General features: G+C 49.9%; 1 protein-coding gene across 2 annotated transcripts in view; it reads right to left on the bottom strand.

The window, feature by feature from the left end:
• Positions 1 to 9971, bottom strand: part of pik3c2b (phosphatidylinositol-4-phosphate 3-kinase, catalytic subunit type 2 beta) — a 33392-nt gene extending 23421 nt beyond the window's left edge. Inside the window, exons 1-10 of one of the 2 annotated variants that reach the window (XM_085159443.1) lie at positions 9694 to 9971; positions 5544 to 6446; positions 4314 to 4414; positions 4047 to 4207; positions 3468 to 3588; positions 1140 to 1251; positions 960 to 1039; positions 812 to 875; positions 499 to 645; positions 388 to 421 (exon numbers count right to left, since the gene is read on the bottom strand). In XM_085159443.1, coding sequence (XP_085015569.1) covers positions 388 to 421; positions 499 to 645; positions 812 to 875; positions 960 to 1039; positions 1140 to 1251; positions 3468 to 3588; positions 4047 to 4207; positions 4314 to 4414; positions 5544 to 6353 — 1630 coding nt within the window. In that variant the 5' untranslated portion in view covers positions 6354 to 6446; positions 9694 to 9971. The remainder of the gene's footprint in view (positions 1 to 387; positions 422 to 498; positions 646 to 811; positions 876 to 959; positions 1040 to 1139; positions 1252 to 3467; positions 3589 to 4046; positions 4208 to 4313; positions 4415 to 5543; positions 6447 to 9693) is intronic. The other variant, XM_085159442.1, reaches the window with a different exon arrangement.
• Between the last annotated feature and the right edge of the window lie 5612 nt (positions 9972 to 15583).

The following is a 15583-nucleotide window of genomic DNA, read 5'->3' as shown; positions in this document are numbered from 1 at the left end:
GCTCCAGGCTTTTCGGACCTCTGCGACACTCGACAGCTTTAAAACCTGCCTGAAGACACAACTTTTAGTTCCTTTGTTTCTGTCATGATTTTGTGGTGTCGGTTTGTCCAGGATGTGACACCGAGCGCTGCTCTCAGACTCTGACACAGGTGCAACTCTGTCAGGCTGGATTTAAGAAACAAGAGCTTCAAGCTTAAAAAACAAGTTCGGCGCCATTTCCTGTCAGTGCGGAGATGTGACGTCACCAGATTGGTTGGTTGGGGTCAACAGACTCACATTAGTCACTACATTACCCTCCAAAGCTCGGTGCCCCCCCAGTGCATCGTCTTAGTGTTCCCGAGGCTGCTGTCACAGCGTTTCACAGCAGAGCTTCCTGTTAGTACGTACCTCTGTTCTCCCTGACAGCCAGCACTGATGCATCCTGGGAGGACAGATGAGAGGAACCGTCAGTGAACAAACTCACACCCTCACCTGCTCCTCGCTGAAGCACACGTTTACCTTCAGGACTTTGGGCTGCAGGCGACAAGGGCACGCCGGGAGCTGGTTAAGGGCCGAGGTCACGTCGGGCGTCTCCACGGCAGCCAACGAGCTGCAGAGCGCCTTCACGGATTGGACGAGGCGCTCCACATGCAGCGGCAGCTCCACCTTCACAGACGACAGGACAGAGGAGGAGGCTCAGCGAGCGAGTCTGACTTTATGTTTTCATGAAATCTCTGATAGAATCAGTTTAAGCTCCGCCCCTTCATGAACTCAAACCTCATCAACGTGAACACAAGACGCAGCGCAGCACGTGTGTGTGTGTGTGTGTCACCTCTGACAGCAGGAAGGACTCGGCCTCGTTGTGAAACGTGTCGAGCAGCAGGGTCAGAGCCTCCCTGATCGACAGACACAGATGTTATCAGTAAATCGCTGATTGATTGATCAGCTGTGCTCTGCGAGCTGCGGGCTCCGCCCCTCACCTGGTGACAGTCTGTTTGATTGGACGCTCCTGCAGCAGGATGCTGTGGTTCATGGTGGACGCCGTCTCATCGTCATCTTTCTGTAAAAACAAAGACTCAGATCATGCAGTGGCGTGACGATGATGGCGATGGGTGACCGGGTCGTACCCTGGTTTATTTGCTGTGCGTGTTTACGTGTACCGTGCGGGCCAGCTCGATGCTGATGGACGATCTCTTGACGAGGCACAGCCGCACATCCCAGTCGAACTTCAGACACTGCTGAACGAACTCGAGCCCACCCAGAGTCTGAGCGCTGACACACAGAAAGACACACACAGTCAGACACACACAGTCAGACACACAGGGCACAATGCTGCTTCCTCTAAGAACCCCTCCACAATAAAAGCAGCTGGACTGAGTGGATTTCTGAAGCTTCACAGACTTTGGGCCCAGCCGGTTTAAAAGGTGAGGGTCTGACTGGCTCTCATCGTATCTGAGGGAGGTTAACACCTGCAGCGTTTAGTCCGTTTAAAGCTCTGGTTCGATCCCCTCGGCGCGGTGCAGGCGTGAACACAGTAACCACGGCTGCAGACCAAAAGGAGCGGTTCACTCATGGTGCCAACGTGACCCGACCTGAACCAGCTACCAGGAACACGTCACAAGCTGGAGCTGAGAAAGGTCCCGCAGCCACATGTTTTTGTGTTCCTGCACAGGCCAGCAGTAAGCCCGGAAACAACTTCTCAGGTTTCTCCCACACACCTTGTTCCTGTGTTTACCTGTGCTGGTCCCGTCCCCAGACACACCTGGCCAATGAGCGGACTGAACACTGATGTGGTTTGTACCGACACATTTCCCTTTGCTTCACTTGGATTTTTCTCTGTGTGACAACAAACCAAACCACAGGAAGAAGGTGTGAAAACGCCCCAGAGGGTCGAAGTTTCAGCCCTCGGGCCATCGCTGTGTCACCTGTACTCCATGATATACCAGTCTATGCAGACGACACACAGCTGTGCTCACTGCTGCTCGACTGGTGTTAATGGTGCATGTCCCAAACTGAACTGAACGGGTGAGACAGAAATATTTGCTCGAACAAATCTCTGATCTCAGGTCTGAAAAATCACAAACTTATTCACATCTGAAACTGGGGCAGGGCCATATCATACCGTTCACAGTGTAATGTTGGGCAACGATAGGAAAATGAAATATGGCGATAGTATATGGGTAAAACGCGCATGCACAGTGTCTATGTTTTCATACGCACATGGTGGAAAAATCATGGCGGCGACGCAGAATGAGAAGAGTGAAAGCGGATCGTTGAATGAAACAGATGAACCTGAACTGGTTTGTAAAAATGCTGCAGCTTCACTGGTGTGGAACTGGTTTAGCTTTCGTCAGATACACAACAAAGCACTATTTTTGGTAGCGCATGCTAGCGGGCCGTCGTTATTACCGTGTTGTTTGGAAAATACGGCACACTTAAAATCAATCCTTTGATTTTTCTGAAAGTCGACAGAGCCCCTTATAATCCCGTGTGCCTTATGTATGAACTCTGGTTGTGTTTACTGACCTCGAAACGATTTTATGTACACGGCGCTCGAAAATCTGTCAAATGTTTCAGTACGACTTTGCTAAGCTACGAAGCCGCACCGCTTGATGGATTGTTGGAGCATTACGGCTATCGTAGGCGGAGCCTCGCGGAGTGATACGTACTGTGCTTCAACATAATATTACCGTATTGTGTGTGTATAACCTCTTTTTAAGTGTTGTGGATATTAAACATGGTTATGCTGAGGATATGTCGGCCAATTTCTACTGGAAATGCCTTTTGGTTAAACTGTCAGCGAGGAATTTACATTTGCACTGTTACATTTTTATATAACTTTAATGCACATAAAAAACAGCTGCTTGTTTATGTGAAAATACATTGATGGGGTTGTTTTATAAAGCTCTCACTGTTAAGAACCCAGCACACCTCTCAGGTAACCAGCTGCACATCTTAAACTGCTCCACAATCATATCTCAGTCTGCTGACCTGAGGTCAGTTACAGCACTGCAGCCTTAGTCCTTATAAACCAACACGTCTGTGTGAAGCATGTTGAGCGTACCGAGACATGACGAACGGGCGTCTCAAAGACTTCAGGACACGTGACGCAGGAAAGACACAGGCAGGCAGCAGAGCGCCAGGCGGACCGACAGCTGTTCACAAGTGATAAACACTCATTGTTCCACCACAGGAAGTCCAGCCGGGCTCCGCCGGGATATCTCTCTCTCACACACACACACACACACACACACACACACACACACACAGCTGCTGTGGGGATTTGTACAGGCAAACAGACGCAGCGCCTAAAACAGCAAGGACGTTGTTGGTGTGTGTGTGTGTGTGTGTGTGGTCATTGCTGCTGCTGGTGTAACAGCAGCCACAGCTCTGCTCTGTTATTATGTCTGAACCACAGACCACAGATCAGAGGACGCTACAGAGCTGCTGAGTTCAGGCGCGGAGACCCGAGGCTCTGAGGTTCTTACTTGTGGAGGAACTCGTCATGTCCGCAGACCTTCAGCAGGTAGTCGTCCACGTTCACATGGTCGAGGTCGTCCTGAGCGTAACACAGAGTCTGGTAGATGAGCAGGTCCACGGTGGACGAACCTCGGACACACACACACACACACACACGCTTCAGTATTATAAACAGGTGAAGTATAACTGTACGCACGCACAGCTGGACGCCATCAGCAGGTCCTTTCAGGATAAAATGACGTCACAGCATAATTTAGCGTTTCTTGGACATAAACAGACTTTAAGAGGACAAACTGACTTCCTTTAAATCGCACTCACAGACTTTTGAAGGGTCAGTGCTGTTCTGTTTGCTCTCCTGACCCTTAACCCCTGAGCTGACCTGACTGACCCTCCGGGGAAATAATGGCGTGTCCCAGATGAATTTTAAAAAGCAAGATGGCAGCCAGCGCGCCGGTCGCGTTTGGGTATGACGTCGTTGGGTATTCATACGAAGCTAACGTTTTCAGTCAGACATTTTTATCCTCACGGAAAAACCAGACGTCACAGCTACAGACGCTTATTTGGTGACAGTGAATGCAGCGTCTTACTGTCACAGGTAAAGGTGAGCGGCTCTCTGAAGTGCTCGCTGATGACCGTCACCTTCACGCTGACCCCCAGGCCCTGATGGAGCTCTTCGTGGCCGACGGAGGGCGACCACACGAAGCCGGCGTTCTTTGAGCGGTCACAGCACGGGTACGCCGAGCGCAGCCTGAGGGCAAAGAGACGCAGACAGGTGAGAGGGCAGCAGGTGGAGACGCCTGCAAGGGCGAGAGGATTGTGACTGAGTGTGATCGTCACGGCAACAGGCTACTCACACATCCAGCGTGTGGCAGAACGCCGCCACCTCCTCGTCGCGCTCCTCCGACACCTGGAAGAGCTCGTACCCGAAACCGTTCATCCTAGCGCCCAGCGACACCTGCAGGACACGCAAAGACAGCCAATCAGAGACTCTCACACACAGTTCAGAGTGTGTGTGTGTGTGTGTGTGTGTGAGTGTGTGAGTGTGTGTGTGTGGTCGACATTAAAGCGTGGCGGGGATTTTTTTTATGTTTAAACATCGACTGAAAAAACGTCTGAGGCAGGAAATGAAATTGAGGCTGCAGAAAAAGAAGAAGGAGGAAGAGGAGGAGGAGGAAGAATGTGGTGATGAGTTCGTGCTTTGAGGGAAATAAAACTGAAGCGTCAGTCTGAGCACGTCTGAGCGCGGCGAAGGAAGCGTGTCAGGACGCCGCCTGACAATCTGGTTTCAAGTTACAGCTGGTTGAACTGGTCCGACTGGGTTCCATGTGAAGGGCTGGGAATCAAACCGCAGCACTTCTCCAGAAACCATCTGAAAACCTGGACTTCCTGTCAGGACAGGAAGTGACACAACTCTGAGCGCGGGGTGTTTTTCTAAATGAAGCCGCTGCACAGCTGCAACGCGTCTGAACACAAACACATTGACAACGATGTAAATTCAGCTTCCTGTTCTCAGAAACACGAAGGAGGCGATTAACGCCCCTCAAAGACGAACACTTCCTGTTTTCTGCCGTCGCACTCGGATTCACGTTGACTACCGTCAGCGCCAACGTTTTAGCCGCCGCCTGTCTGCAGCTCTAAGCTAACAGAGCTCAGAGCAGCAGCTGGGTGCCGACAATCACGTATATTGATCTACTGATCGGCAGTGCAAGCAGCTCTACGAGGGTTTGCAGATCAGGTGTGTCTGCAGGGCGCCACGTCTTCCTGAGTGCGAGCCGAGCAAACTCACCCCAAACTGAACAAACAGCAGAGAGAAGGAAGATCCGAGTGCACCGGTAACGCCTCTGTATTCAAATCTGAGGTCATCTCAGCTGAACTGCTGTGTGCTTTAGTTCAGCTTGAGTTTGATTCATGTGGAAACACCAGGGGTGCAGCAGGACCCTCGTTACAGAGGAAGCAGCTCTTCAGAGACAGAGATGCTGCTTATAATCACACTGCAGCATTCAATAGTGTTAGAAATTGTTTAAGTGGCCAATCAGAGCGCACCTCGACACAAACAGCTGACGCACGACCTCAGAGGGGCTTACCGGGTCTGCAGAGACCGGACGCTGGTTCTTGTTGGTCTTGGGAACAGCTACATACGTCCTGGGAGGCACCTGAGGGGGGAGCGTCTTGCTACGGGCCACAGGCTTGCCCGATTGGTCGCCGTTGGCCCTCCGACCTTGCCAGCTGTCATTTAGTCGGGACAGCGAGTCGTTGATGGAGTCATAGTTCAGGTCTCCGGAGGTCACTTTGGGCCGATCCACGTCGGGCATGAACAGGTTCACGTCCCGCGGCATGGTGGAGGGTCGGGGGGGCAGGAAGGGGTTCTCGGACGCTGCCAGTGGCGGGATGGGGTTTCTTGGTGGGATGGCGGGGGGTGTGTCATCTGGAAGAGCGGGAAAACCCTTTGGCAGAAACCCTGAACTGGATCCGGGAGAGTCCCCGAGGCTGGGCGCAGAAGCGTCCCTGAACTTGCAGACTTCAGAACTGTCCAGGATGTACGGGGACTCCTTGACGTTGCCGCCCTGAGGGGGGAGGGCCCTGGCTGGGGCGGACTGCGGAGATTGGGACCCTCCCGCTTGGTTCAGGGAGGATTCGGACCCGGAAAGGCCCATCAGCAGGTTTTCTCCCGGCGGGGAAGGTGTGGACTGGTGGCGCTCGATGGAGGGATTGGGGGTCTTGGAGCCGGTCTGGCTGGGTGCCGTTCCGCTCTTGTCCTGCCTGAGTTTGGACAGGGCGTCGTACTCCATCTGCAGGGCCTCAGCCAGGACGATCTCCTTCTGGCTGAGACCCAGAGCCTCCAGGCAGCCCCAGCCCGCCTCGCTGCTCTCCTTCTGGGTCTGAGCCGCCGACATGCCACCTCGCAGCAGAGGAGGAGGAGGAGGAAGAGCTCGGTTGGAGTGCTGCTGGAAGAAGCAGTGACGTCACATGGAGCTGCTGGAGATCAGCTGAGGACAGAGAGACAAAGAGTTGGTCAGCCAAAGCTACTTCACCCTGGAGCTTTATTCAGAAGGAATAAACAGGAAGTTAAAATATGTCGTCTTTCACGGCATTGATCTGGTTTACGCTCATAAACAAGAACAGCTGCAGCTACGAAATCATTTGAAAACCTCGGTCGGGTGTCCGCGCCGCCGCCCGCTCGGCGGTGAAGGTAGCCAATCAGCCTTTTGGCTGAGTCCAGATAAATATCCCTGCGCATCGTCATTTTATCAAACTGACTGAAAGTCAATGATTTAAAAACCGGACCAGCAGAGCAGAACTGACAGGTAATCAATAATAATCAATATTCATCAGTGAGCTGTGTGTGTGTGGGTCAGCAGGATGATCAATAACTGACATTAATCAGAGAAATGACTGATTCAATTCTCATTTTTGATAATCGATCAATAATTTAAATATAAATGTATTTTTGATAATTGTTCGGTATTGATAACGATTAATGAAAGCAGCTTTCATCGCCACCTCAGCCCCGCCCCCTCTGCTAACTGACAATCACTAATCAATCAGATCTAAAGTGTTTCTGTAGCCACGCGGCTCTGGGGCTGGGAGACATCATCGCTGACGAGCTGATTGGCTGCACACACCTGAACTCGTCCAGGACGCTCAGTGCGACTGCTGCTGACCCCTCCCCCAACCTCCACCCGCAGAGCGAGGCCCTTTCCAGTGAGGGTGGAGAACAAAGAGCTGCTGTCACGCAGCACGTGGTTGAGGCGACACTGACACACAGTGGGGGGTGGAGCCACTGTCTGTTTCTGACTTCCAGGCTCCTCCCCCTGAAATCAACGACAAAGAGCCGCTGTGTTCGCGTACCCGGAGCATCATTAAAATGGCGAGAAAAACCAAGACAATTGCACACGGCTGTCTCCGACCCGGCTGCAGAAATCGAGATGTTCAAGCCCGGCAGACGCATCACATGGCGTGCGTCACTGATGCCGCGTGACATCAGCAACTGAATCAGAGCCTGGCTGCAGATCTGACTCGTTTCGTCTTCTGTGGGACAGAAAACATCCGGATTATCTGGGATTAAACAATCTGATCTGTGACCTCATCAGTGAGGAGCGGCTGAAATCTGCAGCCGGCGCTATGAGACCGGCTCCAGGTAAAGGTGCGTCTGTGTGCGTGCTCAGGTGGACTTCTGTACTTTCTGTGGGCGCCAGCAGGTGAGATAAAAGCTGCTGATTCGTCACAGGTAATAAAGTTCAGACGTGTGCCGACCAGCTGAAGATGAAACTGAACACAGGTCCTGTTTTTTTCCTTTTTCTCAGTTAGACTAAAAAGAATAAACGAACACAGTCGCTGACGTGTTTCACCTGCTCGTTCAGAGTCAGCGTTATAAACTGACGTCGTCTTCATCTGTCGTCACAGCTCGTCTTCATCACGGCCTGTGCGAGTGTCGTCAGCACGTTAAATCGTGAACTGTGACTGCGGACGTGTGCGACTCGTCCGTACCACACGCACGCTTTAACCTAAGTGTGCCGTACATGTTATGCAGCCCTGACGTTGCTACAGAAATGTGTGATAACACGCGATTAATCTAAGGCTGAATTTATCGCTGGTTACTCTGAAGGTGAAGAAGCGAGACGGTGGATATGACCTTCGCTGAAGGGTGGGTGGGCTCTCCCAGAGATGGGGCAAGGAGGCCGCTGCTCCTCCTCACCAAGGCGGTCACCTCGTCAGCGAGGGGCTCTGAGCGCAGGTTTTCACACTTGTCGCTGACTGAAGGTGACTGAAGAAGTCACCTGATGATGATGAAGAAACGCTTCACTGAAAACGTCCAGATGAACAGAATCAACTTTTTAGGCCTTCCTCACCTGGATGACTGAGCAAAGCCTGATACGGTTTGCTCTCCATACATAATCTCCTCATTCTAAAAGCTCTATTAAAGTTTTGTTACAGAATAAAAATAAGATTGTGGGGCGATCGTGGCTCAAGAGTTGGGAGTTCGTCTTGTAATCTGAAGGTTGCCGGTTCGAGCCCCGGCTTGGACAGTCTCGGTCGTTGTATCCTTGGGCAAGACGCTTCACCCGTTGCCTACTGGTGATGGTCAGAGGGCCCGGTGGCGCCAGTGTCCGGCAGCCTCGCCTCTGTCAGTGCGCCCCAGGGTGGCTACAATGTAGCTGCCATCACCAGTGTGTGGATGGATGTGTAAAGCGCTTTGGGGTCCTTAGGGACCAGTAAAGTGCTATATAAGGCCATTTAAGAGGAATAAAAACAGAGGAGATGACAGTGTTGACCTCACAGGTTCAGGGCTGTAAGCGACAAGTGTGACGAAACCATGAATCATTAATCAGTGCTCAATCAGGTGGATCAAGACTACTTATATTTATACGTCTTATCTGGTTTCTTTATCAATGTTTGCTGTAAACAGAACAGGTTTCACCAGTTAGAGGCCTGCCCCGGTGATGACGTCATAGCCACATATTTTTGTTTGCAACTGTGAAAGAGTTTGCTGCACAGAAACACGAGCCCATCAACTGTGGAAATACACACTTTAGTTCAAGTTAATCATAACTGTAAGAGCGGTGCGGGTGACGTCATAGCTGACCCTGAACTCCCTGATAGTTTGCTAGCGGACAAACTGCGCAGACTCAGCGGAAAACAGGTGGCAGGTGTGATGACAGCGGAGCAAACATCTGAGCAGCAGATGCACCGTTACAGCGAGTCCCACCAAACTCCATTCAAAATACACGCGTTTTAACATCTTTCCCAGCGAGGGGCTCGGACCCGCGCAGTACTGCGGCGCCGTCAGTAACATCCGGTCACCAGCATCCCAGCAGCCTGCGGGCCCCTGTAAACACGCCGGGCCTCTGCTGATGGGGGCTTTGGGGGTGGGGGTTCCACCCACATCGCGCCGCGGAGGGCGGTGGCGAGCACCCCGCTCTGATTCTTAGTGGTAAACACCAACCTCCGACTACAGCGACCACCCACGCGGACCAAACACAGGCCGAATGACCCAAACCCCGAACACAGATCCCGGGTCAGGGCCCAGAAGCAGCCCGAGTCCACAAGGACGAGAATCGGCTCATTTTTGGAGGTTTTCCAACAGAGTTTGGTTGAAGCTGCTCTCCGAAGAAAGACGTCCGGTGAAGTAAAGGGACCGGCCACAGCCACAGCCACCACCCCCTCGCCCGCCCTCCCTCCGGAGACAAGTGCGTCAGAGCCGTTAGCAGTGCGGCGGCAGGTGCGGACTCTTACCTGAGTCGGTGTTCGCGGTGCCCGGGAGCCATTTTACACCGTGTACCGTCCCACAAATCACACCGGTCCCTCCGCCGGGTCTCCCGGCAGACTAACGCTCTGCGCTCGCGACTACGGAGGTTTCCTCTAAGGACTGGAAACACCGGAGCACCGGCTCCGCGCGCTCAGCCTGTGGCGAACAAAGCGGGCGGCTCCGGCGGTGCTCCAGCCGGGAACGACGAACTCTGCGTCTGTCTCTGCCGCCAGCTGCGGACCTGCGCAGTCAAGCCGCAGAGAGCGCCACTCTTTCCAACCCTTTCCAAAATAAAGCGGAGATGACGTCACATCATTCGATAACTGCAGCGGACGACTCCCGGGGGTCCAGGCCCCTCAGCCTGAGTTCAGTATGTAGCCCACTGAGCTATGATACGTAATATTTTAATGAACAAAAATCCTTTGTTCACATGCTGAGAAAAATGTCTGAACATTTTATTTACTGCCACATTTAAACTACAGAAGATGAGCCGAGTGCATTCAGCTTTCCAAAAACCTTCAAAATAAAAGCTGTGTAAGACTTTAAACCCCCGACATTTTTTTTTTTGGCTTTTTCTGATTTTTCAAGACTTGAATAAACAGATCTGACCAATCATAGCACTGCGTTTGGCAACAAGCATGTCGTAGCATCAGTACTAAATACACAGTGATGTGAAAAAGTAAAATAATCCTGTTTTCCCTCAGACTCAAAGCTAGGTGCCAGGCGGCTCTGTGAAATGATTTCTTTGACATCCGGAAGTACGTCTGAAAGCTTGGACTCCGGGATCAAACCAGGAAATTCTCCTTCTGCTGCCTTTTCCTGAGAATCCAGTCTTCACCTAGAAACATCAGAACCAGCTCAATGCCACTTTCTGTCCACTCCATTTTTTCACAGCATGATTTTTCAGGAATCATTTTTCGGTATTTTCAAATGAGTTAAACCCCTACACGACGTGTGCGGAACCAAAAACATCTGAATTTCAAGTCGTTTATTTGTTACATACTGAGTGTATAAAGGCCTTTAGGGTGGGTGTTTAGTCTGTTTAAACCCAATTCTGGTTGGTTTTCTTTTCGGTGTGGTTTGTTGGTGCAGGTGTGAACACAGTAATCATACTTGGGTGCGGACCAAAACAACAGAGACCCTTTTGGAGAAGGTGTTCTCGATATGGTTCCAAACCAACTCCAGAGAGGTTTGTTAATGGTGTGAACGGGATCAGACCTCGATCTGGACCAACAGCCCAGCTACTGTAGCCATGTCTGCATTGTATTCTCAATGTGGGAAGGTACTATGAATGTGCACAGGTCTGTACGGGCTGGCAGCTAGCTGGTTAACTTAAATTTTCAGTTTTCTCACACACCACATTCCTCCTGTGTTTAGTTTTACTGCTCCTGTCCCAGACACATGTGACCAGTGGGCAGACTGAACATTCTCATGGTGTTTGTGGTGATGCATTTTGGAGTTCACTTCAATTTTTCTCTGTGTGAAAACTAACCAAACCACTGGAAAAACTAACCAAACCACTGGAAAAACTAACCAACATGGTAAGTGTCCTTACCATGTTGGTTTTGGGGGAGTACAGATTTCAAACATGCCTTATTAAAGTCCCCAGCAACAACATGGACGCCCTCTGGATGTAAACAATGATAACTATGGCTACTGTTAGCTTGCAGGTAGATAAAAGGGCTCGCACTGAATGGACATGGCCTCCAAGTCTGGTGAGCAGTGACTTTTTTAATTCTGTATGCATTATGGCCCCCCTCCCTTACCAGAGTTTTGTTGCGGTCCTGGCTGAGGTGCAGGGAGAGGAGTGCCGTCTGTGTTGCTTGCTGTTGCAGACAATAGCCCGTGGAGCACCTGCTGGTCTCACAATCTCTGAATACTGTGTGTCTAATCTAAAGTAAAGTCCAGGTTCAGGCTTAGGCTGATATCTATCGATTCCTGACGAGTGAAAGTGATCAGTGCATAAAAAACACAATAACGTGCACAGTAGTTGGGAGCGCTGTGACACCGCGTACACATCTGTACGCACCACCAGCTTGGCAACTCGATGAGTTTACTACCTCATTAACTGATCTGGACCAGAATAAACAACTACATGTTGTAAACACTGTTAGACTCCGACATCCACCACAAATGAAACATCATTTATAATTCTGACTTTTTTTTAAAGAACAGGTCGGCTGAGTCTGTGCAGGGCGTGATCTGTGGACGGGTCACCAGGTGAGTTCTCACTGTTTTGTGGGCTGTAGATTAAGGCTGGACTCAAATGAGGCGCTGTGACTGAATTCAAGCTTTATTTACAAGCAGAGTCAGAAACAGCAAACAGTCGTGGAGAAACCCGTAGCAGTCAATGAGTGTGACAAGGAGAGGCCGGACAGTCCTGATCCTCAAGGATCGCCAGAAGGGACCGGCCCTATCCAATTACTGGCCAATAACCTGCATCACTACCACATGGAAGCTCCAGTCAAGCATCACAGTGACTAAGATGAACGGAGATATTGCTTACATGAGTGGGACACAGAAAGGAATCAACAGGAGCACCCGAGAGGCAAAACACCAGCTACTGGAAGAAAGAGCAGTTCCCCAAGACTGACCAACCTGTGCACTGCTTGGATTGATTACAAGAAGGCTATGACTCAGTGCCCCACACCTGGATCCTGGAATGCCTAGAACTATACAAGATCATCAGGACCCTAAGAGCCTTCATCAGGAACTCAGTGGGGATGTGGCGAACAACACTGGATACTTCAAACACACAGCAAAAGTCATCATCAAGTGTGGGCCCTACCAAGGAGATGCTCTGTCCCCACTGCTGTTCCAGGTTGAACCCCCTCAGTGAGATCATCGACACAACTGGCCATGAAGTCCGACTACGGAATGAAGCACTCGTCAGTGCCACCTCTACATGGATGACATCAAGCTGTATGCCAAGAGTGAACGAGACATCAATTTGCTGATCCACACCACTAGGATCTACAGCAAGGACATCAGAATGTCTTCCGGACTGGAGAAGTGCAGTCAAACAAAGAAAGCCCCAACAATCATATGACCCCTTTTGAGCAAGCACTTTGGCTACAGTGAGAAGGAAGATAAGTAGTGGCTTGATGAGCCAGGCTGGTTAAAGCAGAAACAGAGTTGGTGCAGAGAAGTCGACTGACCCTAACCCTGAAATCTGGCAAGGGTCCTTAAATATCGGAGGTGACTCCAGCTTGATGAGGCCTGACTGCAGAGAGAGAACCCACCCACGCCCGGAGCGAGGAGAAACCACACCTGGCCTGGACTCAAAGGTGGGAAAAAAAGAGACTCCAAGGGTGTGTTCCAAAAGCCCCTCCTGTCTCCTACTTCTAACCTCTGTTCCTTGACCTCAGTGACATTTTCAGTATTGGAAACGTGGGGAGGAGAATCGCTAAAAACTTAAGAAAAGAGAAGAACTGCGTGCTGAGAACTGGAACAGCCTTATACTTGTCTCACCGCTGTGAGAGACGAGTATATGTCCACCAGATGTCCACAATGTTGAAACTACAATTTATAGATGATGGACTACAAAATGTGCACTTTACTTTGCCACTATATTTTCTAAACCCGGTGTTAGAAGTGACTTCTCTCTGCTGAATCTGTGACAAATAAAGGTGTTAGTGTGTCAGATTAATGGGGCCCTAACCCTGAATGTTGCCATTAAACTAGAAAGCCAAGCACACATAGATGCATGTGTCACAGTAACGTGGGACGCCTCGTGATCAGACGGTAAATGGCGTTCCTGTTCTTCTGCACATCGTCCAGGTCACCTGTTCACACAGACTTCAGTTTGTAATGATGCAGCTCTCCTGTAGATGAATCCCGAGCTCCACCTGAGTCCTAATCCTCAGACCCTCAGACCTTTGCTCACTGGTTTCTGTCACAAGACTTATTTGTTAAATCCAAAGCTGTCTGATTCTCCTGCAGCCTCCTCTCATGTATCTGCCTCGCTGTTTTCAAAGACAAACACTTGAACCTGAGCTCACACTGGATTATTTTGGTTAGCGGGCCTGCAGCGCCCTCCCCCGCCCCCCCTCGCCCTCCCACGCCCCCCCTCGCCCTCCCTCCTCAGGATTGTTGAGCCACTAATTAACATTCTCTCAGCCGATTGTTGGTTTTTACTGAGAACTGCTAATTGTTAGATCACCCTGTGATGTCACAATAATTTACCTCATTTAATAAATCTGTCCAATATAAGATAAAAAAACAAATCTTAGTTTGTTATATGTTCCTGCTGTGATCCAGTGGAGCATCTTTCCTGTTTAGGAATTCTGTGAGTGCAGTAAAATCCCTCCATCATCACTGATCCCAGTTGACCTGAACATGAATCCTGTAACACAACAAAGGACATTACTAATGAACACTCATTACTCAAACACACTTTGATCAGTTACTATAGATCATAATGATGAGCTCGTACAGGAACAACTGCACAGGAAGTCGTTTTTATTACAGCAGGGTGGCGTTCAGAGTTCAGCTGAGTTTGCCCTTTGACCCGGGGGATGGTGTCAGGGTTCAGCCTCGTTTGCAGGGAACCAGAGCTGCATGGAACATGGTTGCAGTGACTGCTGAGGCCGTTATGACGTGCATATTTAAAATGAAATAAGGAAGGAAGCTGTGCAGGTGCACGAACAAGCGAAGAGGTGAATTTGATGATTTGACGACTGAAATGGACGCGATTGGTTCGTTGCCTCTGTCAGCTTCATGCAGATATGCTTTTTTTCCACAGAGAGATGATTATGGGTCATTTTTTCTCTTATGATTAAAATTTTATTTGTGAAGAAGTTCATGAAGTCATCACTAGTTAACGTTAAAGGGATGGTTGGCTCAAAAGAGCTCTGACTTTTTGTCAGCCTGGCTACAGTGCTGAAGAGAAACCTGGGGTTGTTCTTATTTTCTTCAATCAGTGATGAGTAGTAAGCTGTTCTGGCTTTGCGGAGGGCTTTCTTATAAAGCAACAAACTATTTCTCCAGGCTAAATGATGATCCTCTAAATTTGTGACACGCCATTTCCTCTCCAGATTACGAGTCATCTGCTTTAGGGTACGTGTTTGAGAATTATACCACGGAGTCAGGTACTTCTGATTAGAGACCTTAGTTTTCACTGGAGCTACAGTATCCAGAGTCGTACGTAGTGAGGAGGTGAAATTATTAACAAGATGATCGACCTCTGTTGGAGCAGCGTCTCCAAATATGAGACGGTATTTTCAACCTGTGTGAAGTACACAAAGCAAAAAACAGCCTTTCAGTGTGACAAGGACACGCTTTACAGAGAAAGGTTCACTGCTTCGGGGTTTTCATCTTTCTCCTTTAAAAATAAGCAGGAATCATCTGCCAGCTCGTAAAATCTGAATTCAGTCATGCTTGAAAAGAAGTTTTGCATCCAGCGACCAGCAGGAGCAGAAATATGGAGACTGCACAGCCTTGATTTAAACTGAGTTGGAATCAGAGTGTGGTCCATCTCACAGGACTTCCTGATTAAATACATCTTTTAAAAAAAGGTTTTTAACAGTTAGCTCCATCCCTCGCTTTTCCAAGATGGAGATAATGGAAAACATCTGGATGTGATCTTTCAGAAACCAGCAGGTGAAGTCACAGTAGCTCTGTCATCTTTAAAGCACGTGGTTCAGTGAGAGCAGGCGCGAAGCTTTCTCACGCTCGCTGCACGTCTGTGTGGCGAGAACCAGCTTCTTCTGAAAGGTGAGCGTGGGAATCATTACCTGCACTCACACATGCAACCAGGTGCTTAGTGAAACTGTTAGCTCCAGGAGTGAAAACACTTCAGTCCAGATGTATCTGGAGCTAAGAACAGGTGAGGAAATGTAAATAAAGCAGATGTTGTTTATCAGATCAGACTGGTGA

This window comes from Neolamprologus multifasciatus, chromosome 5 (genome assembly GCF_963576455.1).
Source record: "Neolamprologus multifasciatus chromosome 5, fNeoMul1.2, whole genome shotgun sequence".
Classification (NCBI taxonomy): Eukaryota; Metazoa; Chordata; class Actinopteri; order Cichliformes; family Cichlidae; genus Neolamprologus; species Neolamprologus multifasciatus.
This window is presented reverse-complemented; position numbering and strand designations above follow the sequence as displayed.